We start from the raw sequence: 22,657 nt of genomic DNA on the forward strand, positions 1-22,657 counted from the left end.
CAAATAAGGTCATCTGAATCCAAAAATTACAAAGAGGAATAAGGTCATCTGGAGGCTCTGAGACTAAGATGAACTTTATAGCTTGTTTGATCATCACTTTCGCAAAAAATTTCATATACACATTATCCTTACGAAAAATATGATGTCACTAAAAGTTTCACCGCATGTAAATGCAAACTAAATTATAAATGTATCAAATTATAATCAGTGAGAAAAAAAAGAGAAATTCATAGTAGTACTAGACTACTGGGTAATGATATACACACCTCTGTTTTTATACATTTCATTTCCACCTCTTTTTATTTCTATCTCTCTCCTCTTATCATCTATCATATTTTATACTTTCTCACTCTTACTTTTTCTTTTCTTCCTATCTCTCTTCCTCCACCTCATTTTGAGGTGTGAATAAATAATTATTGCTAGACTAATAGACACAAGATTTGATGAGTCCTACAGTCCTACGACAACACAAGATGGATATACACCACACCGCCCTTTAGTCAGAGTGTCCGAAACAAAAATCTAGCTAACTCTCCACTTCAGTTCTCGAAAACTAATTCCCATCTCACTTTCCTTTGCGTCAACCCCACTTCCCAATCCCGATCGTACACGTGCTCACCAAATCACCAACAAAAGGAAAGGCGCGTGAGGTTGATGACTCAACTACTGCAAACATAAACTAGCATATTTTCGAGTATATCTCCTCCTTTTAAATCAAAAAGGGTTTTTCTTTTTCTTTTACTTCGAGTCTCTCTCTCTCTCTCTCTCTCTCTCTCTCTCTCCGTCGTCGTTTTGGGTTCTGCGGATCGGTGGATCCTGGTCGCGAATTCCGACGCTGTTCGTGGCGGCGAACCGAATTCCGGTCAACAAGCGAAGAAGATGAAGGTTTTCGTCAAGACTCTGAAGGGCTCTCACTTCGAAATCGAAGTCAAGCCCCAAGACACGGTTTGTTTCCCCCTTCTTCTTCCTTCCCTTTCCTTCATTCAATTCAATTTCGTACTGAATTTCCGTTTCGTTTTCTGTTCTTCAACTTCCTTCGCAGTTTCGGCTCCAGAACCCTAAATCTTAGTGTTTGATTAGGGTTTAATTATTGTTTCGCTTGTTCTATTTCTTGTTGATTGTTTGATGCGAATTTGAATTTGCTAATACGTAGATATGAAATTCAGCTTTCGAAAGTTATGTGTACATGTAGAGAATTAATCTGTTTTCGGAAGCTTGATTGACACGTGATAGTGAATCAGTTCCACATTGTGTGACACTAGTTCACATCCATGGTATAATTTAGCTTTGACTTTATCAAATTAATGTGCATTATCTGTCTCTTTCAAGGTTGTAAGTTTCTGTTAGTTGAATTGTAGTTCTACAAATGTGTCAATTCTTGATATTTTGGTTGTGTGGGGTTTATGATTCGCTTCGACAATAAGTTACTTGCTACGTTAGTTATGGACTTGTAATTGCGGATATTTTTTTTTCAGGTTTCGGATGTGAAGAAAAATATTGAAACTGTTCAAGGTGTGGATGTCTATCCTGCCGCGCAGCAAATGCTTATTCATCAAGGGAAAGTTCTTAAGGATGGTACTACCTTGGAGGAAAATAAAGTAGCTGAAAATAGTTTCATTGTGATTATGATTTCCAAGGTAAACCTTTCTTTTTGTTTTTATTTTGCCCTTCTGAGAACTGCATTGATTTTTGGACTTGTTAAAGTATTAGGACCTCATGTTCAATAATATCCCGCACAGTATTTATTTGGGTTTTCATCGAGTGTAATGGCGTCAAGTAATGACGTCAGTTGCTCCATATAGCCGACCTCACGTCGGTTTCTGTCTGTTTTTGTAAATGCGGTTGCGGATATTGCGGTTGCAGATATTGCGGTTGCTGCGATGCGTTTTGCGTCCGTTGCGGCGTGATTTATTTTACGCTTGCACATTATGTAAAAAAAACTTAAATTTTTTAATTTCATCTTTAGTTTCTCTACACAATTAAATAGTTCATTTCCTCTAATTAGATTCTCAAGGTCTTTTAGTTTCCCTCCCAAGTTTCAATTCCCTTTTATATGTTTACCTCAAAACTTTTCACATTCCGTCCCTCATTCCCTCATTAGATTCTCTCCCATAATTTTATCGTTTTCATTCCCTCCAATTATGGTTTCAGATGAGAAGTTTGACTTTAATTATAAAACAGTTTCCGTTTTAACACATTAATTAATTATGCACTTGAGAAAATTGAGAACCACAACCACACATCACAAAAAAAAAGGTGAATCACAATTCAATCGCATACAAATACTCTTACTGATCAGTTTTTGATTTCTTTGATCTTTCCCCCAAATTCCAAACATTCGATCAATTAATACCCACACAACTACACTCTGCCTCTATGACTATCTTTTCTTTACCCCTACCAAATCACAAACAACCCTCACCCTCCTTATCTCTATGTTCTCCATCGCTCACACGCACACCAGCTTTGTCGTCTCGCTCTGCACCAGAGACACGCTGACAAGGTCTCCACCAGCCACCAGATCAGACACCCAGATCAGAGACAGATCGCCAATTCTTGAGGATCTACTGCATACAAGAAAGGAAATTAAATTTGGTCAAGGTTTCAGAGCTTACCGTTAGCAGAACCTGCGGATTACGTAACAGAATTGATGTTAATTGAACGACCAGAATTTTGGCTGGTTAAGAACTTTCATAAATTGCAGGTTTTCCCAGTTGCCCTTGGGTCTTTGGTTTTTCCTATTTAGACGTAATTGTTTGACAAGCCCCTAAAATGCAATGTGCATTTAGGGGGTACATCCACCCTAACGTGACTGGGTTTATTTATATTGACTTAAATTCATAAGAAATCATTTTTACCTCTCTAAATTTTAATGCTTATTATTTATTGAGTACTGAATCAGAACTATCTGATTAAAATATGTCAGAGTAAGACTCCGTCTGGTGAAGGATCTACTACTTCAGCTGCACCTTCAGCTAAGGTGAGAGCATTTTGCTATGTTGTGAATATTTCCGATGTTAATATCATTTTGGCTCTCTTTTCTGGGACATAGTAAGATATATTCCCATTTCCAACTTCTGAAAGTATTATATTACCATGTATCATTGCAGGCTCCACAAACAAGTGCAGCTCCTACTTCAAACCCTGTGGTGTCAGTGCCACTTCCAACTCCTACTGCAACTGGGGCTCCGTGAGTGATTGTCATTCATGGCTTTTCCTCTAGTTGATTAAATAAATTTTGGTTTCTACTATCTTTACATGTAATGTATGCTGTCTGAACTGAAGCTTCATTTCAATATGACAGGCTTGCACCTGTTACTGCAGCTGCACCTGCGGCTCCAGCTGCGACTCCTGCTCCATCTCCAGCTCCTGCTCCTATATCTTCGGGCACGGCTGTGTAAGAATTTTGTTTTCTTCAATGTTTGGAATGTCATTTTTTTGGTCCCTATAATTTTGTACTTGGAAAGATGGTAAACTCTTCAATTCTCATTATTCTTCCTTCAATACTTGGTTGTTGAATAGAAACTTTTTGAAGCAGGGAAGGTTCTGATGTCTATGGACAAGCAGCATCCAATCTGGTTGCTGGTAGCAACTTGGAAGACACAATTCAGCAAATTCTTGATGTTGGAGGAGGGACCTGGGATAGGGATACTGTAGTCCGGGCTCTTCGAGCTGCCTTCAACAACCCTGAGAGAGCTATTGAATATTTATATTCAGTATGTGGATATTTTAGCTGTTTAATTTATTACTTGATGATACTTATCTGCTATATATTTTAATGCTGTTTTTTTACTCAATTTGGCATCCTATCCTGCATGGTTACTTTCTTTTTTAAATAAAATACCTTTTATAAATTTAGGGAATCCCCGAGCAAGCTGAAGCTCCACCTGTGGGCCGTGTGCCTGCAAGTGCACAACCTGCAAATCCTCCAGCAGCTGCAGCTCCGCAAGCGGCACAACCTGCTCCTGTTACCTCAAGTGGGCCTAATGCTAATCCTTTAGACCTTTTTCCACAGGTAGCTATTCTTTTTCTTTTTTGTTGAAAATAAATGAGTTCTTTCAAGTGGAATACTTAACTTTGTATTACAGGGCCTCCCAAATGTTGGTTCTGGTGGTGCTGGTGCTGGCTCTTTAGATTTTCTTCGCAACAGCCAACAAGTATTCATCTTTCCCTGTGCTTTAAATTGTACTAAATTTCTTACTTCCTAATGTATATTTTTATTAAGTTCTTCAATTTTCGTTTGCTTCGCAGTTCCAAGCCTTGCGAGCTATGGTGCAGGCTAATCCACAAATATTGCAGGTTTTCTTCTTCACCTTAGTTGTTATATTTATAACCAACACTCTTGTTTAGAATCCGCTGATTCTTTTTCTTGCTGCAGCCTATGCTACAAGAGCTTGGCAAACAGAATCCTCATCTAATGAGATTGATTCGAGATCATCAAGCTGACTTCCTTCGCTTGATAAATGAGCCTGTGGAAGGTGGCGAAGGGTGAGGGATCATTTGTTTGCCATTTTTTGCGGATGCAAATACTTTCTTGTCTTTGTATCCTTTTTTCCTATCAATATATGTCACAGTGCCTTAATATTTTGCTGTTAATATCCTTTATAGGAACCCATTGGGGCAGCTGGCTGGTGGCATACCACAAGCAATAACTGTCACCCCTGAGGAGCGCCAAGCAATTGAACGTGTAAGTTTGACCGCATTGCTATATAAAGCATTAATTATTAGATTATGTCTGCTAGTGATTCTGTAAAGAATAGTGTTAGTTCCACAATTTATAGTACACAATTGTTAATCAGGCTTTAAGCACAATTAGTTCAGATTTGACTCCCCTACTGTTCCTGAGGCACATCAATGTTAATGTTCTAAAATGGGTTTATCTCTTTTTAAGTGGGTAAGGGTTACATGACAAATGATACTGGTATTTTGGATAGATCCCTGCTGTTTATGAAGAACACCATGGGTTAACTTGCTAACCACTTCCGTAATTTGTTATTCTAAGTTATGATGTTTGTTTTGTGCCACAGCTTGAAGCAATGGGTTTCGATCGTGCGATTGTATTGGAGGTGTTCTTCGCTTGCAACAAAAATGAGGAATTGGCTGCCAACTACCTTTTAGATCACATGCATGAGTTCGACGAACAATAAATCTCTTCATGTTGCTAAATTATTTATCTGTTATCTTTTTAATGTTTATGGGGCCTTTGTTTTACTAGACGGTTTGATGAGGTAATACTTGAAAATGAAAAAAATCTCAAGTGGAGAAGGAACGTTTTTACCACCTCCACATTATTGCCTTTGTGGACAGTCTCAGTATTCATATACATAGTCGTTTGTCCTGTACTATTGGTATTGTGCATCCTTTTAACATGTGTAATTGTTTAGCTGCGCATCCTATTCTATATTTTCTACTCGATTAATGGCAAAATCACCTAGTTGCTTCACTAAAAATTTAAATGATAAATTTTTTAAAATCTAAAGAATTTGAAGTTTTTATATCATGTTTGGAATTCTTTTGGTTGTTATCCACGGCTTCTCCTTGGCTTGGCGTCTTGGTGCTCGTAGGCTTCTGTGAGAATTAGCTGCCTAGATGCGGTGAATGGGTTTTTTTCACAATGGTTCTCTCCATCTCCACTCGCTTGCAGCTTACCTGGCAGAAGCGAGAATTCTTGTGCGGCAAAATTGGGGTGTAGTTTTCTAGCATGTCCGTAGAGACCTTAGCAAACTGGCCTTTGCGTTCGGTAGAATAGAACTCTCCTCCTAGGGAGGTTCTTCCTTTTGGGAACTATGTCTTTAATTAAAATTTCTTCTAAAATTTTGCATATAAATGCGGTTTTTCAAATTATTTAAAGTTCTATTTCGTTTTCAAGGCCTTCAAATAGAACAACAAACCTGTGAATACCCACTCTTTCACAACATCTTCATGCAGTATGAAGACCCCTTCCTATGATGAATAGTAGGATGAATAGGATTCATACATATGATTTAGTTAACTATTGAGTAATCATTGGTCTCCTTTTCTTTTATACCAAGAGTCAAGCAACCTGCAGTAGCTGATTTTGTAGGTGTATAGTTAAACAATGCAAGAGGTGCTTTGCCATAGAAAATCATCTTTAGGGCAAAAAATATTTTTAATATAAAAAGTTATGGCTGGTATATTTATTATTTTTTACAGTAAAAAATGGATTAGTCATGGGCTTTCATTAATTAGGCCCATTAAGAAAAGGCACGTGTTTTTTATACCAGGATGATGATTGTTAATGTAATGGCGCGAACGTTGAACCGCAAAACCAAACCCTTCCCACACGACACGAGGTTCTTTCTCTTTTCTTGGAAGTGAATCTTGTTTTGTTTTATTGCACCGCTTTGCTTTGAGTTTTCAACCTCAAACCACACCGCATTCTTAGCGAAGCAAAGAGAACCTTCCTTCCTTCCTTCTCAGAAAAACACCATTCCTGATTCCCCTCCCTTACGCGTTTGAATCATTTTTCGCCTTCTTAAGAATCCTGTCTGTCTTTCTTGAAGATCAGAAGGAATTTTAATAATATTTTTGGTGATTTTTCAATCATGATGGTCAGCGGCGAAATCGTGATGGATAACAACACCATCAAACTACCGGAATCGGCGGTGGAGATGCCTCTCTCCGCCATCACGGAGGCTTTTGAGGATCTTGTGAAATGGGTTAATAATGGTTCTGAAGATATTCGCTTGGACAAGTTTTGTGAGGTTGCTTCTCTTGTTTCTGTTCTCTTCCGTTCTCTTGGCCTTGCTTTCAAATTCGCTGAAATGGAATACGTCGCCAAGGTACAACTCTTTCTCATTCTTTTTCTTTTCGAATTTCAGATGTCTTCTTCTCTGTACTATATGATTCAAACCTCAATGGTTGTGATTGTGATTTTGATTGGTTGGATGTGGTTAATTTAGATTAAGATAGTTACTAGTTACTTTCAAAACAATTATATAAATCTCTTCATGCCATGATTTATTTGTTTTCCAATAGTTGCTCTTGATGATTAAAAAGGGGGAAAAGTCATGATATTTGTGTTTTTGTTTTTGTTTTCCATTGGGAATAGAATTATGACATTATATTAAAATGTTTGTGTTGTTATTGTGACTAATTTGATTCTGTAACCAATTGAGTAGTTGGCTATATTATCCCCCTTGATTTTGATTGAAATGCTTGTAAAAATCAGATGCTATTAGTCTGTGTAATTTGGCAGCTAGTCAACCTGTGTAGTTCAAAGAGAGATTTAATCAAGGATTGGGGTCTCACAGTGTACTTTGACATGAATGGAAGCCAACAGCCATGCTTCCCAATATTCAAGGCTTTAGTTATTGCTTTAGTTGTCATGGTCTTTACTGTTAATTTGATGAGTATAATGCAAGAATAGCAGGGTTTTATGACACTTCTTCATGCGGGTTGTTTTCATGGTCTTTGGTTTATTCACTTAATTTTTCTCCGCCCATTTATGGCCTAGCTTGCATTCAGGGTGGCATGTTTCCTTTACATCCAAAATTTTCAATTCACTTGGTCATGTTTTGTGGGAATTGGCTTTGAGTTTCTTGTTCTAATGAGTATGGTGATTGATACGGTCAGCTACATGGACTAGTGGAAGCATCAAAGACGTGTCACACTCTGCCTGATATACTTGACCGTGATGTCGCCAATGACACAGTGAGAACATCAGGAAGCTTTTCACGTAATCTGCGTAGAGTTCGGCAGGGCCTTGATCTTGTCAGAGCTATCTTCGAGCAACTTTTGACAACTGAGTAAGGGATCCTCTTCATATATGCATCTTCTCTTGCCTTTTGAGAAACCAATTTTGTGAAAGAAAAAAAACTCAAAAAAGATGTTGAATTATCTGTGACTGATATGCATACATCAACAGAGTGCCATTTTCTTGTTTGTCATGTTTCAGCTGCATTGAAGCACTGCTTTGATTACTATCATTTACTTTCATGTCAAATTATTCGAATCTAATTAGTTCAAGTGCGTGGCGGATTTCGGTGAGATCTAATTTGTTATTTGCCATTTTCAGTGACAGCTCTCTAAGAGAAGTGGCCACAACAGCTTATGGACAGGTTTGCGCTCCGTTTCACACATGGGCAGTAAGAACAGCTGTTTATGCTGGGATGTATACACTTCCAACAAGAGACCAACTTTTGGCGAAGCTCAATGAAACAGGTAACGCATCATCTTGTTATGTTCAGTGGATGACTTATTTGAACCATTCTGAATCATACACACAATATATTCATATAGACTATAGAAATTTGTTGAAAAAAACTGATTCCATACATATATTGTCTGTTATTAATAGTTATTATTGACTATTCAAATTGCCATTTCAATGTAAGATTCATCTTTAATCATAACATGTGAAGCCACCAAGATGACTCTTAATTAAAGATGTCAGCCATCCTTTAGATTTCTTGTATTCTTCAGTTGTTGTATACTTCAATTCACTCTTATTGTCCTTTTTTTCTTTCATTGTTGTATTCGAATCTCTACAATTTTGCCAAAAAAGTTATCTACATCTATTTCGGTGTGAAACAAAGGATTTTATTCTTTAGTAAGTTTGACCAATCATAGTATCATTTAAATATTGTGTTCTTGTTCTAGTCCATCTTACTGAGACCTAAAACGTTATCATGAATGTTGTTGCAGAGCAATCAGCTGAGAAGAAGATGAGAAGGTACATTAATGCCTCACTTCCAGTCATAGAATACATTGATAGACTGTACCTTTCTCGAAACATTGCACTGGACTGGTGAATTTATATGAAGAAAAAGAAGTTGGGTGCCCTGTCTGTTAGAAGCTAGAGTTGTGGCTCCATTGTATAGTAGCAACCTTAGTACGATTTCTTCATTTTTTATTGAACTTTGTAATTACATTAGTTTCTCAACGGCTATTGGCCCATTAGGGACAGAAGTTTTTTCAGTGCTACATTAGTAGATACTACATCTATAATAATGGTGTCACTTATCCTTATATAGTCAGTTATTCCCTTTTTAATAATTTTTTTAATTTTTTTTTTTGAAGATAATTGTCTGTTTGTGAGAGGAAACACTGAGTCTTCGGTACTATTGCAGTACCGAAGATTTGCTGGGGGAGGGAGATGCAGAGAGTAACCAAATTAGCTTTTTATTATCATATGGTAACAGAACAGAACGAAAGTGATTTTTCAGCTGCATTGGTTTATTATTCTGTATTTCTGTTCATACATTTGTTTAAAGGATAGAATCAGTGACATTTAAATCCAATGTAACTATGTAAGAATAAGTAATGAAGGATGCAAGTTATTCAGTGGATTATTATTTGGAATATCCATTTAGTTTCTTACTGGTACGTGCGTATTTGTTAGCTTATCCATGTTGTATAAGAAACCCATGGTCAAGGTAAAACTGCAGAATGTTAACTGTTTGGTGAGTGAAATTCCTCAAAGATTTCAGCAAATTGCCAAGCTAAAAACTGAAACAATGACTAATTGACTGAAAGAAGCTCAAATAAATCTAAACATAAGTTTTGATGCTCAAAGAATCCAACTTATATAAACTGAAACTGAAAAGGTTAGCGAAAACAAATAGACACTTAGGGTGTCTTTGCGAGTTGAGTTTTGGAGAGGAGAAGGGAGAGACTCTTCCCTTATTTTGGAGTTTTTTTAATAAGGGGGAAGAAAAACTCAAACAAAGCCTTAAGGTGAGATTCTGACATTTTAAGAGAGAGAGGAGAGGAGGATAATGGAGATTTTAAGCTCTTCCCTTATTTGGGAGTTCAAAACCTCTCCAATTGTGGGAACTAGAAAAATATAACTAAGAGAGTGCCTTGGGAGTCTTGGATGGTATTAAAAAACTCCACAAACTCTTCCTCCTTCTTAAAAAGTCGCAATTCCCTTCCTCACTCCAAAACTCAACTCACGAACACACCCTTAAGCTTTGTTTGTGAGTTTTTAGGGAGGGAATGGAAAGGATTTGAGGGGAATGGAAAAGGAGGGGAGGAAGGGTAACCCCTTCACTTGTTTGCAAGTTCCAAACTCCTCTATACCCCTCAATTTGGGTAACTCTAAAATAACTAAATGAGGGTCCTGCAGTGGTCTTGGACGATTTTCAAATATTTTCCAACCTTTCCCCATTTCTTAAAAAAATTTACAAACAAAGGAAAAGTTATTGAAAACTTCCATCTTCCTTCTTCTCTCATCCAAAACTAAACTCGCAAACACATACTTATTAACTCATTGATTCGACAATAATGTAGTACTGCATTTGTGAGTTGGTGACATTGCTTGGGTTAGTCTTTTTTTAGATCATTTTATATGCTAGCTTAATGACTTAAAGACACATTTGTGCTATTGATGTATTGATTGTTGATTTATTTGCCGTGTTAAGCTTGATCTTGTATTCTACTTAACTATTAAAAGTAGAATACTGGAATGTCAATTCATGCTGCCGCAGATAAGGGCCACTGCCACAACTGGAACCAACTGTTTGACTTTATTTATACACCAGGACCTACGGTAGTGGATGGATCCAATGCTACTAATATTTTCTTTTGGTTAATAATAACTATAACTATGATGGCTGTCCAGAAAAAATAATAACTATGATGGCTTATATAATAAAATACTCAACACCTACACACCCTTAACTTTCCCAATTGGCTTAAACCAAAACACAGTCAGAGAACCACTCCAATATATACCCACTTTTAACTTGTACATGCTCATAAGCACCAATATTAGTGTAGTAAGTTGATTCAATTTATTTACTATTTAGTGCCTGGTTCAGCAAGCAGCCTAGAAGGAATAATAATTCAATGTAGAAAAAAACAACCAAGCACCCATGTCACTGTTTGGGGCCCACTCCAGAAAATTAGAGAAAGACTAATAATCTCAGTTAACACCATTTTCTTCCCACCGAAGCTGTTCATAACTTCATATATCATTTTTCTTTTCTGCACAATCCTTATTAAACATACATAGGAGCTGGTATCAGTAGTATGGCTTTTAAAGATTGTTCAACTTCAAGAAAGGAGCTGCAAAAAGTTGGTGTAAGAATCTCAAAGAGCTTTCCTCTTTCTGGGACTAGTCTTGCATCTTTGGAGTCTTTGTCCTTGCCACTGGTATGGACCCTTTTACTCTTTTTGACCATGAATTTCTTCAATGTGCTGCTTGATCACTTCTCATTAGCTTCTTCAACGAGTTTTGAGTTGAGTTTACCATGAATTTCTTCAACAGTTGCAGGAGGTTGTCCTTTCTGCTGATATGCAATGTGAGCAGTGCCAGAAGAGGGTTGCTGACATTATTACTAAAATGAATGGTGAGTGTGTTTGTCACATTGCAATTTACATTGCCTTGATCATGTAAAGTTAACATTTGAGATTTACCCTTTAATCATGTATGCTGCACATGAGTGTAAAATTGTTGATTGGTTTTGAAGCTCTATAAGAAAATCTTTTCTAACAAGTCAATCTGTGTCTAGATACCAGTTAAGCAGAATGACTTTCATTTCAACCCATAAGAAGTGTTTTGTTCACTTTTGTTTCAAAGTTAGTACTAATGTCTCGTTGCACACGGGTATCCAAACATTTTACAAGCCGGTCAAGCCCCATACCCTCTACCCTGTTTGCTTTGCAGTAAAAGGTTGGAGAAAACATAGGTCAGAGAGTGAGAGTGCAGACAGAGGTCATTTTTTGTTTTTGTCACCGCTTTAGAATTGTTTATCTTGTGTTTTGGCTGGAAGTTAGGAGAACACAGATAATATTGCAACAATAATAATTGTTATTTGCTGTTAACTGTTCTGTTTTTGGTTTTTCTCATTTTCTGGAAACCTTCCCATGAATTTTCACTTTGTATCTTCTATAAGTTGTCAGCACTTAACGTTCTTCTGCCAGCTTGCATCTTAACACTCTTAGGTGTGAAGCACAATAAAGACACAGGAAAGAACAAGACCAACCTAAACTTGTCTTTTAGTCAAGCAGAATTCACCTAAATGTCATTGTTCACAGTTCACACCAATAGGCAATAGCATCAAATTTATCTAGATTAGATTACATGTTTGAATTTCTGTTGAACTCAACTTCATTCACGTTGAACTTGACGTGGTAAATTCTGCGACTATTCATGTTAATTTCAACATGACAAATTCAAAATTCTCCATTGATACTTTGAAATATATGAAATCATGTTTGCCTTTGGACCAACGTCTTTAGATCAGTGTTAGCAAACTTGATTCTTGACAGAATTCATTTTACAAATATTGTAAATTGTGTATGGTAAACATTGAGTTAGAAAGATGTGATTTATGTTTCGTGAAAAAAAAGTAATTTTTGTTATAAAAATCTCAAATTGATTATGTTTAATGTAAAAGTAATTATTTATTCATCCAATTCTTGAACCATAAAATCAATTTTAATGATACACCCAAGCATCATTTCAACTAGTTAGGATTCACTCTATAAATTCGTTTCTGCTTTCTAAAGATGTTCTTTTCACTTTTTAACTGAAATACTAATTAGCAGTGATTTCTATTTGGTGAACTTCAATGCAATTGTAATGGTACTGGTTATGTTATTTCTCTTGTACTTAGCTCTGATACATGGCCACAACTTTTGTATTGTTCAGCAGAGACAGAGTCAGTGGTGGTGAATGTGTTGGAAAAGAAGGTGATACTTACTTTTAGATTACCAGCTGATACTAAAGTAATCTCACAGTCACAGACTCCTATCAACAGAACTCAAATTACTCCTATCAACAACAGAACTCTTCCACCTAAAGTTGCTGTTATCAAACGGATATTTGGCTCTTCCCGTGGACATAGAAAGGAATCCACATGTGGATAAGATTCGTTACACTGATTTGACAATGTACAGCACGTAGTAGGCTAGTTTTGTATTCATGATTGAATTTGTTTTATAATTGCTTTCCGCATAAAGAGATAAAAAGAGAATAATTTTGTGTTTGAATCACTTTTTCTTTGCAACTGAATCATTTTTGTTTTATATACCCTTAAAGGCTTGCTTTTATCAGACTTCGAAAATAAGAAATGATGCTTCAGTTTCTCAGTGTTGCTTTAGGTAATGGCAACGCATCGTGGGAATCATGAGATGCCTGTTAGTGATATGGTTGTGTAAATTAAGCAATAAGGTGATGGCAGGGATAGGAAGGTACTAAGAGATATACAACTTCGTCCTCTTATTCCAAGAAGGACCACATTCAAGGACCACATTTTAAGACACAATAGAGTACTTTTTGTTTGGGACAATAGGTGAGTAAATGTGGGGAATTGAGTTTGGTGCCCCACCCTTAGGCTTTGCACCCCACTTTATTAAATACGGAATTTAAAGTTCCGTATCAATACGGAAAATAAAATTCCGTATCTGTTTTAGTATATAATGAGTGGTTGAAAATGTGACACGCATGCTTAAATACAGTACGGAATTTTAAGTTCCGTATTCAATAGGGAGAATACGGAATTTTAAATTCCGTATTTGATAAAGTGGGGTGCCAAGCCCCATAGGTGGGGTGCCAAACCCAACTCCCTCCCGTAAATGTGTCTCACTCCATGCTCAAACTATAATAATGTTCAATTAGGACAAATATTCTTGTGCACCTCTATTGCAGAAAAATGCATAGAAATGGAGGCCTTAAAACTCTATTCAAGCCTTATAAAGCGAGATGCAATAAATAACTTTAAAAGAAAATAAGGGATAAATAAAAATAGAATGAGTGAAAATAAGATTAAAAAGAAAATGGGCGTGGATGTATTTAATTTAAAACTCATATGAAAGATAGAGAATGAAAATATGTGATAGATGGTATGATAAAAAAATAAAAAATAAAAAAATGAAGTGGAAAAAATTAATTTTGATCACGAAGTAAGCCTCCTTAACTAAACCAAAAAATTAGAGAAAATTTTCTAACACACATCTCTTTTCTTTTCAATCTACAAGTGAACATAATATCTCTTCGGTGATTCACGAGTATGTATGTTAAAAACCTACTTAATTGCATAATTACTCTCTTACAACATGGTTACAACTATTGGGTTTAAAGGTCGTACACCTTAACCTATTCAAAAATAAAATATCTAAGCTGCAACGACGATACATATGATAAATATGTAGATTGTCTGTATTGAACCAAGTCATTCCTGATGGACTAGGTTGCCCACGTTAAACTAGGTCGCCCGCTTTACCATAATTCATCAAACTTTATGGCTCATCTATCATTTGTTAGGCTCAAATCCAACAATCCTTATCAAAGTCATATCATATGTTCCGGTCCAAATATATACAAATATAATTCTTTGAGTTCTTTCAAATATCGATCTCAATTTCATACAAATACACTAAAATCTCCACCAAACACAAATAATATGAACTTTGCACTAAAATGATGAAATAATATATTAGGACTAATTTTTTTTTTATCAATTTCTTTATTTATTATCCCATTATTTGACACGGTTAAAAGGCATGTGCAATCATAATTAGTTGTCATTGGCCAGGTGTTCTGAATCTGATCCAATTCTTCAGAACCGTTCCCTCATCTTCATACTTTACTTCACATATCGAATCTCCCACAAATCTTACAAACCCTAACCCTAATCATGGCCACCGATGCTCACGACTCTCGTCGCAAGCACCACCGATCATCCACTCCGGAGGACGACGACAGATCCTCCAAGCGCCACAAGCACCGCCACCACAGCCACCGCCACCGCACCAAAAAGCGCGATGAAGAGATTCAATACGACGACGGCGGTGCAGTCGCCGCGGTTCCTTCTCCAACTCCCGCCCCTAATCCCGACGAGGACGTGGAGGAAGGAGAGATTCTCGAGGACGATGCTCTTAACGGTGAGGTTAGGAAGAAGCAGTTGGAATCTGATGCTGAATCTGGTGAAATCGAGGTGAAAGGAGATCGAGATGTTCGATCCGATGAGAAAAATCTGGTATGATACGATAGAATTTGTTTGTTCATTGATTCGTTTCTTGATTTTGTGCATTGCTGCTACACGTGACATCTGTTTGGTTGCTTAGAAAGCAGAGGCAATTGAAATTAATTTCAAAGTTTTTGCTTCGGTAATTCGCTTTTTTTCATTACGGATTTATCTATGTATCTTCCAGTATTAGGTGTTTCAGTGTATCTGACTTCGTTTTGGTGACCAAACAGAACACTGTGATTCTTTGTTTTTGGACTGTGTAATGATTTTTTCTATTCGTGAGAGCTTTGGTAGAGTGCCCTGTCAGTGTCTCATAGATATGTAAGAACCTCAACCTGGTTGCACCATGAGTGAGTTGCAAAAGAAGTCTCTCTAGGCGTTTCAGTGAAGACTGGTGGCTTACAGTTAATTTGTAAGAGCTGGTTATGTGTTTTCTAAATTTATTTTGGCTAATGATTAATTTAAATGCGTCGTTTAAATTACTTTAATTCGCATTCACATCGAAGTATTATTGTTAATTATTCGACATTTCACTCAATTACTTCTTTGTGCTCGGCAGGGATTTCCTGCTAAAAGTTCTAAGGCTAAAGTTCATGAAGATGATGATGGTTCCAGCCACTCAAGAGCTAAGACTCGAGGTGAGAGTGGTGTTCGAGCTAGTAGAGATGGTTTGGGCAATGGGTATCCGGATCCTAAATATTCGAAAGCGGATAAGAGGCAGAATGGGGAACTTGGACATTTTAAAGGAAATGAGAAGCTAAAAGGTGACTTTGATGATGAAGCCCCGGAGGCTAATGGGAAGAAAGTGAATTACCATCGGAATTCATCTTCTGAAAGTGGAGGAGAAAAAATTAGGATGTCAGAACATGCTCCTTCTCATGATAGATTGAGAAGCCGATCAAGATCAACTGATCATACCAGGGACAGGTCTCGTTCTCGCAGTATTGTGGATGAATACGCCCATCCCAAGAGAAGGTACTCTAGGGAACCCCTTTATCATACTAGTAGGCATAAGACTGACTGTGACCTTGATGAGGAAAGAGTGAGAGACGGCAAAAGGGAGCATCAGCATGGCAGTATAGATTTGGTGGAAGATGATAGAAGAGAACACAGCACCAGATATCACAGTCGGGAGGCTCGTGATAGAGGTAGGAGTAGGGACAGAGATGTGGAAAGAGAACTACATCGGGAAAGAAAACGGGCGGAAACAAGCCGGAATAAGGAGGTTGATTTGGTGCGCAAAAGGGAAAAAGAACGTCAAGTGAGTCATGAGAAGTATAGAAGGGATGGGGAGAAAGATAGGATCAGGGAAAGGGAGGAGGATAGAGATAGGAGGAGAGAAAAGGAAAGAGATAGGAGCTTGGAGACAGTGTTTGAGAGGGATAGGAGAAGGGAAAAGGAGAGAGATAGGAGTAGGGACAGAGCAAGGGGTGGCCAGAGAGATAGAGTTCTGGAAAGTGAAAGGGATTATAGGAATCGGGAAAGGGATAACATTCAGGAGAGGGAGAGGCGAGATGATAGATATAGGCACACAGATAGAGATTTTGCTGGTGGTAAGGATAAGTATCTGCGTCATGAGGATGGTAATGACAGTGGAGATAGATATAGAAAACATTCCAGACGTGAAGAAAACGAATACCATGCAGAGAGAAGAAGAAACTCTGATTCCCATGGAAAAGTTTATAACTCTATGGGAACTACCATAGAGGAGAAGGAAAGGTATTTCATTCCCAAAAAATTTCTTCTATACATCTCTTTTTTGGTTCCCATTAAACCTTTTCTGGAATATCATCCTTCTTTTTATTTGATTTGATTTTGATATGTATATATATTGATTGATTGGAGCAGAGAGGTTGAACAGGATGACTTTGATGATGATACATTGCAATTACCTGAACAAGAAGAGGACGATCTCAACAGGATCAAAGAGGAGAGTAGAAGGAGAAGGGAGGCAATAATGGAGAAATACAAGAAGCAGAATCAGGAAGTAGATCAAGCTAGTGGAAATGAAGGACAAGGTATTTTTTTCTTCTTTTCTGTATTAGTTACAATAATTTTTCCTGTATATCTTGCTTCACCTACTTGTCCCAATTTTAAGTTTAAAATTATATAAAGAATGCCTTTTTATGCTAAACAAAAAAGAAAGTCTACCAAAGCACATGCCATGTAACATGATTTCCATGAAGCTGCATATTAGGATTGTGACATTTTTTTAACCCAAAGGTTAGACCTAAATTATGACATTTGCTATTAGAACCGTGTAATGTGTTTTGCTCTTTTTGATGCCGAATCCTTTCACTTGTTAGATTTAGCTATTTTAATTTTTGGTAGTACTGCTATTGATAGTGTGTATTGATGCATGCTAAAAAATATATAAGTTTTTTTTTGAATATTTGATGATATTGCATATACTTGAATGTGTTTATCATTTTTCCATTTTTGCCCATGTTATCCTCTTATATGGGCTAATTTTTTTAACTTTGTTATGCACTATTTTTAGATATGAATGCAGACACTCCTGCTGACAATCCTGAAGTGATGGATGGTATGAATGATGATGTTGATGATGTGGAAGCAGCAGAACCATCATTTGCTGTTGGGAAATCTCCTGAAAATGTGAATGCTGCCTCCAAGATATCTGGTGCTGGGGGTCTGGGAGAGGGTACTCCAAAGGTTTGTCCTTAATTTAGTTTATATTTCAAAGATATTACTTGGAAGTTTTAATGCTTATTTCTATTGGATTTTGAAGCTCATTTATAATGCTTACAGAGTGAGAGGTCAGCTGACAAGTTTTGTGATGATATATTTGGCGAGACACCAACTGGAGTTCGGAAATCAGTAAGTGTTTGATTAAACTATTCAAATTTTGAATAGCACCAGATATTTGTTTCCCCTCAATTTTATAAGATTCAGAGACTGTAGTAAGTCATGATATTATTTGTGATTATTGATGAACCATACATCTTGGTTAGTAATCTGGGAAACCTGTCTTCTTTGTACTTTTTACCATTAGGTTTTCCATTTTTCTCTCTCTGCCTTTACATGCTTTGTTATAATTCTTACAGCCTTTCTTCTCCAAGCTAAACTGCTTGTGGTGTAACAGTTGATATTTACTGTTGGGTTTTGATCTGACATCACCAACCTTTTTGAAGTCATTCTAGTCTATTACTACTTAAGCATTTTTTATATTGGACTTGAATCGTTAAATTCGGTCATATTTTTTTCTGTTGCTATGTTTTCTTATTGTTTCAAGATTTTCTACCTTCTTTTCAGGGGAAAGGAGATGGTTTACTGATTGAGAGGGCTGGCCTACATGATAATTGGGATGATGCAGAGGGTTATTACAGTAAGTAATTTTCATTGGAGCTAGCTGTTATGATCATTCTCTTTTCTGATTTAAGATTCAAAGTTATAGGCTTTAAGTTTAATGATCTGAAAACCATTTTTTGACAAATATTTAGTTACGTTCTCTTTGAGGCCTTTCCAGTGGATCTGTTAGAAAAACCTTCCAATGTATGTGGAAAATCTTTTGGGGAAATCTGATTTATGTTTGATTGGGAATTTGAAATCGGTAAAAATTATCATGTCCTGTATCTTCCAATATCTATTTTTCTGTTCATGATGTTATGTTGTGATATTACTATGCAGGCTATCGGTTTGGTGAAATACTTGATGGCCGATATGAAGTTGCTGCCGCACATGGGAAGGGTGTCTTTTCCACAGTTGTACGGGCAAAAAATCTGAACACCGGTAATGGTGAGCCAGAAGAAGTAGCAATAAAAATTATTCGTAATAATGACACCATGTGAGTGATGTTCCTAAGTATCATCATTAAGCTTTTTGCTTTTGGTAGTGTCTCTTACTCATTTTATATTGCTGATGTGGCATAGGTACAAGGCTGGTATGGATGAATTAGTGATATTGAAGAAGTTAGTAGGTGCAGATCCAGATGATAAACGTCACTGTGTTCGTTTCCTTTCAAGTTTTAAGTACCGAAATCATCTTTGTTTAGTTTTTGAATCTCTTAATATGAATCTGCGTGAGGTTTTAAAGAAGTTTGGTCGCAATATTGGCCTTAGGCTAACTGCTGTGAGAGCATATGCAAAACAGCTTTTCATTGCACTGAAGCATCTCCGGAACTGTGGTGTTCTTCATTGTGATATAAAGCCTGATAATATGCTGGTATGCTTAAAATACTTCGCTGTTTGCATTACTTCTTTTACAAATTTAATTTTTTTATTCTTGTGAAGACATATTCTTATCCAACTCTTTCTTCATTTTACTTTCTTGACAAGGTGAATGAGGCTAAAAATGTTTTGAAGCTTTGTGACTTTGGTAATGCCATGTTTGCTGGTAAAAATGAAGTTACACCATATCTTGTGAGTCGCTTCTATCGTGCTCCTGAAATAAGTAAGTTTTATTCATTATGTAAGATTCTATTACTCGTAACCACTTCTATCATTTTGAGTAACTCATGGTTGCCAACTGTTGGGCTTTTGAATGTTTCTTTGCAGTACTTGGCTTGCAGTATGATCATCCATTGGATATTTGGTCTGTGGGCTGTTGTTTGTATGAGTTGTATACAGGAAAGGTTCTTTTTCCAGGGCTTACAAACAATGATATGTTGCGGCTTCACATGGAATTGAAGGGCCCCTTTCCAAAAAAAATTCTTCGGAAGGTAAGCGTTTACTCTTTTATTTAAATTCTTCATCATTACTGTTTGAATTATATGAATTATTTTAATATTCGATACAAGGTTATTTTTTTATTCTTTTATTTTATTTTTATGGGTATCTGTGGTGACTTTAGTTCCTAAAATATTACTTTTATTTAGAGCCTGTGCGTCCAATTGATTTTGTTGTGCTTGATATATGAAGTTAATCTTCTTTATCTTACTTGCAGGGAGCATTTACTGAACAACATTTTGATCATGACCTGAATTTTCTTGCTACAGAGGAGGATCCTGTAACAAAAAAGGTGATAGACTCTAGATGTATTTTTGAGTATTCAGTTGTCAATGTAAGAATCAATAATTTTTTTTTTCCAGTCTTTGAATAATGATAATTTTATTCTGTAGACCATAAAGCGAATGATTTTCAACATAAAGCCGAAAGACATTGGGACAATCATCAGTGGCTCTCCTGGGGAGGATCCGAAAATGTTATCTAACTTCAAAGACCTTTTGGACAAAATTTTCGTATTGGATCCAGACAAGAGGTTGACAGTGTCACAAGCATTGAACCACCCATTCATCACTGGCAAGTGAACAATGTTGCTGAATTTGACTCCTGAATGATATTCACTGATATTTGTACATAATGATCCAATTGATATAGAGGTTCTAATCATTTGGCACTATTTACCTTCTATGTATGGCCCAAGGAGTGTCATCATAGTTGTCAGCATATTGAAGTGAAAAAGTGTGATGTCTCTCCAGGCGTACACTTCACTGGCGGTTCTTTCAGTGGAATGTACTGTTTCTATTGTAAGACAACTTGCCGATGGCAGTTTCCCTTAGTGTAGCTGTATCTGTAATTCAAACACTGCTCTTGCGTTTAAATCCATGGAAAATTTGATAAGAAATTTAATTTCTTGTACCTTTGTGGAAGATAGATTTGTTTGTTCTTTCTTCACTTCTTTCCTCTTATATTTCTGCTTTTACTAATTTTACATAATGCTGTATTATATTTGTTTATTATTATTTACGTAGATCATATTTTGATCCTTCTTAGTTGTCATTACTTTTGCTTATTCATGTTCATTTACTTTTTCATATAACTTGAATTCTAGAGATTCTAATTTAATTTCTAATTCAGGAGTCATCTCACTGGTTTGAGGCATCCCTCCCATGCTTAGATGCTTAAAAGGAACCCAGGAGAAGGTACCTTGGTTTGTTTATTGGGAGATTAATTTCAGCATGCTGAAATGAATTGTGATTTCCATTAGAAACTATTATTAATGCAAATAGAATAGCTGCTGCGTTTGAATGGGAATTGTTTTAAGATGAGCCTGAATGACCTTCTTTGAATCATGAGGAATGTACTTGGCTGTTGCATTGGTGTTGTCTGAGCACACTGAGCACATCAATTGCTTATATCTTTTAGCTAGGTACATGATTTAGGGGGTACGATTAGTGTTGAACCTGCATCTTTATCCAGATGTGGAGGTGTCACTAGGTCAAATGTCTTATCGCCACTGCCATTAGTTTAGTTCAGTATAAGTGGCTGAATTACCAAGTGCTTTTTTTTCCATTTCTTTTTGTTCCTTTCTGTGAGGAGTATGGTCAGGCATATAGAGATACTTCATTTCTTGATTGTTGTTGTGCATTTCTTTCCATCTATTGTGTTGTATTATTTAGTTCTTGTGTGCTTTCTTAAATTTGCCTATACGCATGTCCTAATGAAATTATGTTGCATCTTATCCATGGCGAGCCATTCTGGAAGCACTTCCACTGGGCATGTTTGGCTGTGTTCTTCATGCAAATTCATATCTCGGTGAGCAATTCAATTGAGATACTTTTGTTCTGTTAAGCTTGTGAGCTGGTTTGAAGTTGAAATGCGTCTTTCTTGTAGATGAAATTTTAATGGTTTTAATTCCCTTCTTATCTTTCTAGGTACTATATCTTGGTCCTACAATATTTGTAAGTATATTCATCTCCAATTTCTTTCATATCTTTGTCACTATTGATGTCATTGATTCTCCACGGCTTGTTTCATTCGATTATTGTTCATTGTAGCTGGTATTTTTGAATGTTGATGTATTGCAAGTTTTTTGCTGTGTTTCTGATGATGGGTGTATTCCTAGAAAGAGTGTAACAAGGGAATTATACATTGTATATTGTCATGTAATGTCATAGTACATCAAATCACGGTAATTGTATACCATTGTATTGATTGCAAGTCTATATAATATATAGCTTTGCTTTGTAGTATAGACACATGGATTTATTTGTTTGCTCACTCAGTTTCCTCTTTCTCAACATGGTATCTAGAGCTTGATGAGACCCAATCCCTGGTAATAGATCTCTTTTCTCTTCCCTTGCTAGGCTGCCTCCTTTGATAATTTGCCAACGACTTATAGTTCTCTCAATTACAATCCCTTGGAGTTGGTATTGTGCATCTCTTTCCCTTGTTCATAATCACTAATGTGCTGTGTCCTTTCCTCCGTTTAATTAGCTCATTTAGCCACCTGACTCATTCTCTTCATTACCTTATTTCTTTTACAAAAAAATCTGTCATCTTACTTACTGGACCAGGGTTCAAGGATGACAATTTGCCCCAGACTTCGACAGTTGTCAATCCCTTCCATCGATTGCTCAATATTGCTCTTTGAAAAGGAATTTGGTTTACTCACAATCTTCCTCCTTATTCTGGTGAAGATATTATTGTATTTCTTTGTCACATTTTGCTCGTCTCTTCACCCTTTGTGTTTGTTCCGTAAACTACAAGTTAAGTGAAGCAAGTGCATTACATATGATGTACAGGTATAGCCTAAAATTCAGTACTTCACCAGAGAGAACCAAACACATTGGACTTATTTGCCATTTTGTTTTGAAAGAACATTTTTAACATGTTCGGATTTGAGTCAGAGACCACATTTGGATGGTTGCAATGTGATTTCTTTTATAAGTTGATCTTTGGTTGTTCTCAATCAAAATTGATCGTGTTCAAACCCCACATCTTAGTAGAATTATGAAATGTAGTTTTGAGTCAAGACCA

General features: G+C 36.6%; 4 protein-coding genes across 9 annotated transcripts; all 4 read left to right on the forward strand.

Moving 5' to 3' along the window:
- The first annotated feature begins 737 nt into the window (after positions 1-737).
- On the forward strand, positions 738-5,345 carry LOC130717176 (ubiquitin receptor RAD23c-like). Of its 2 annotated transcripts, none has more exons than XM_057567313.1 (12): positions 738-945; positions 1,476-1,637; positions 2,927-2,980; positions 3,111-3,190; positions 3,305-3,397; positions 3,536-3,716; positions 3,860-4,015; positions 4,089-4,157; positions 4,252-4,299; positions 4,379-4,488; positions 4,609-4,687; positions 5,028-5,345. In XM_057567313.1, the coding sequence occupies exons 1-12, from the start codon at positions 880-882 to the stop codon at positions 5,145-5,147; spliced, it is 1,218 nt and encodes a 405-aa protein (XP_057423296.1). In that variant the 5' UTR covers positions 738-879; the 3' UTR covers positions 5,148-5,345. The 2 variants fall into 2 exon arrangements, with proteins under 2 accessions (XP_057423296.1, XP_057423297.1); XM_057567314.1 differs by having other exon boundaries at positions 739-945; positions 3,539-3,716.
- Positions 5,346-6,281: 936 nt separating this feature from the next.
- LOC130717177 (ACD11 homolog protein) lies at positions 6,282-9,018 on the forward strand. Its single transcript, XM_057567315.1, has 4 exons — positions 6,282-6,803; positions 7,597-7,769; positions 8,039-8,184; positions 8,668-9,018. Exons 1-4 carry the CDS (start codon positions 6,567-6,569, stop codon positions 8,772-8,774), a joined length of 663 nt encoding a protein of 220 aa, XP_057423298.1. The 5' UTR covers positions 6,282-6,566; the 3' UTR covers positions 8,775-9,018.
- A 1,696-nt stretch (positions 9,019-10,714) lies between these two features.
- Positions 10,715-13,025, forward strand: LOC130718375 (uncharacterized). Of its 2 annotated transcripts, none has more exons than XM_057568961.1 (3): positions 10,715-11,118; positions 11,234-11,315; positions 12,623-13,025. In XM_057568961.1, the coding sequence occupies exons 1-3, from the start codon at positions 10,996-10,998 to the stop codon at positions 12,835-12,837; spliced, it is 420 nt and encodes a 139-aa protein (XP_057424944.1). In that variant the 5' UTR covers positions 10,715-10,995; the 3' UTR covers positions 12,838-13,025. The 2 variants fall into 2 exon arrangements, with proteins under 2 accessions (XP_057424944.1, XP_057424943.1); XM_057568960.1 differs by having other exon boundaries at positions 10,726-11,118; positions 12,620-13,021.
- A 1,448-nt stretch (positions 13,026-14,473) lies between these two features.
- Positions 14,474-22,535, forward strand: LOC130717492 (uncharacterized). 4 transcript variants are annotated; one of them, XR_009012335.1, is made up of 15 exons: positions 14,474-14,948; positions 15,499-16,658; positions 16,788-16,957; positions 17,440-17,612; positions 17,709-17,777; positions 18,213-18,285; positions 18,588-18,744; positions 18,830-18,928; positions 19,019-19,121; positions 19,235-19,349; positions 19,454-19,617; positions 19,842-19,916; positions 20,017-20,424; positions 20,756-21,433; positions 21,553-22,535. XR_009012335.1 is itself a non-coding variant. In XM_057567732.1 (12 exons), the coding sequence occupies exons 1-12, from the start codon at positions 14,607-14,609 to the stop codon at positions 20,203-20,205; spliced, it is 2,979 nt and encodes a 992-aa protein (XP_057423715.1). In that variant the 5' UTR covers positions 14,475-14,606; the 3' UTR covers positions 20,206-20,522. The 4 variants fall into 4 exon arrangements, 1 of the variants encoding a protein (XP_057423715.1); XR_009012334.1 differs by having other exon boundaries at positions 14,475-14,948; positions 18,830-19,121; positions 21,553-21,579; positions 21,676-22,535; XR_009012333.1 differs by having other exon boundaries at positions 14,475-14,948; positions 18,830-19,121.
- Positions 22,536-22,657: the final 122 nt, after the last annotated feature.

The sequence above is a fragment of the Lotus japonicus genome, chromosome 5 (genome assembly GCF_012489685.1).
Source record: "Lotus japonicus ecotype B-129 chromosome 5, LjGifu_v1.2".
Taxonomy (NCBI): domain Eukaryota; kingdom Viridiplantae; phylum Streptophyta; class Magnoliopsida; order Fabales; family Fabaceae; genus Lotus; species Lotus japonicus.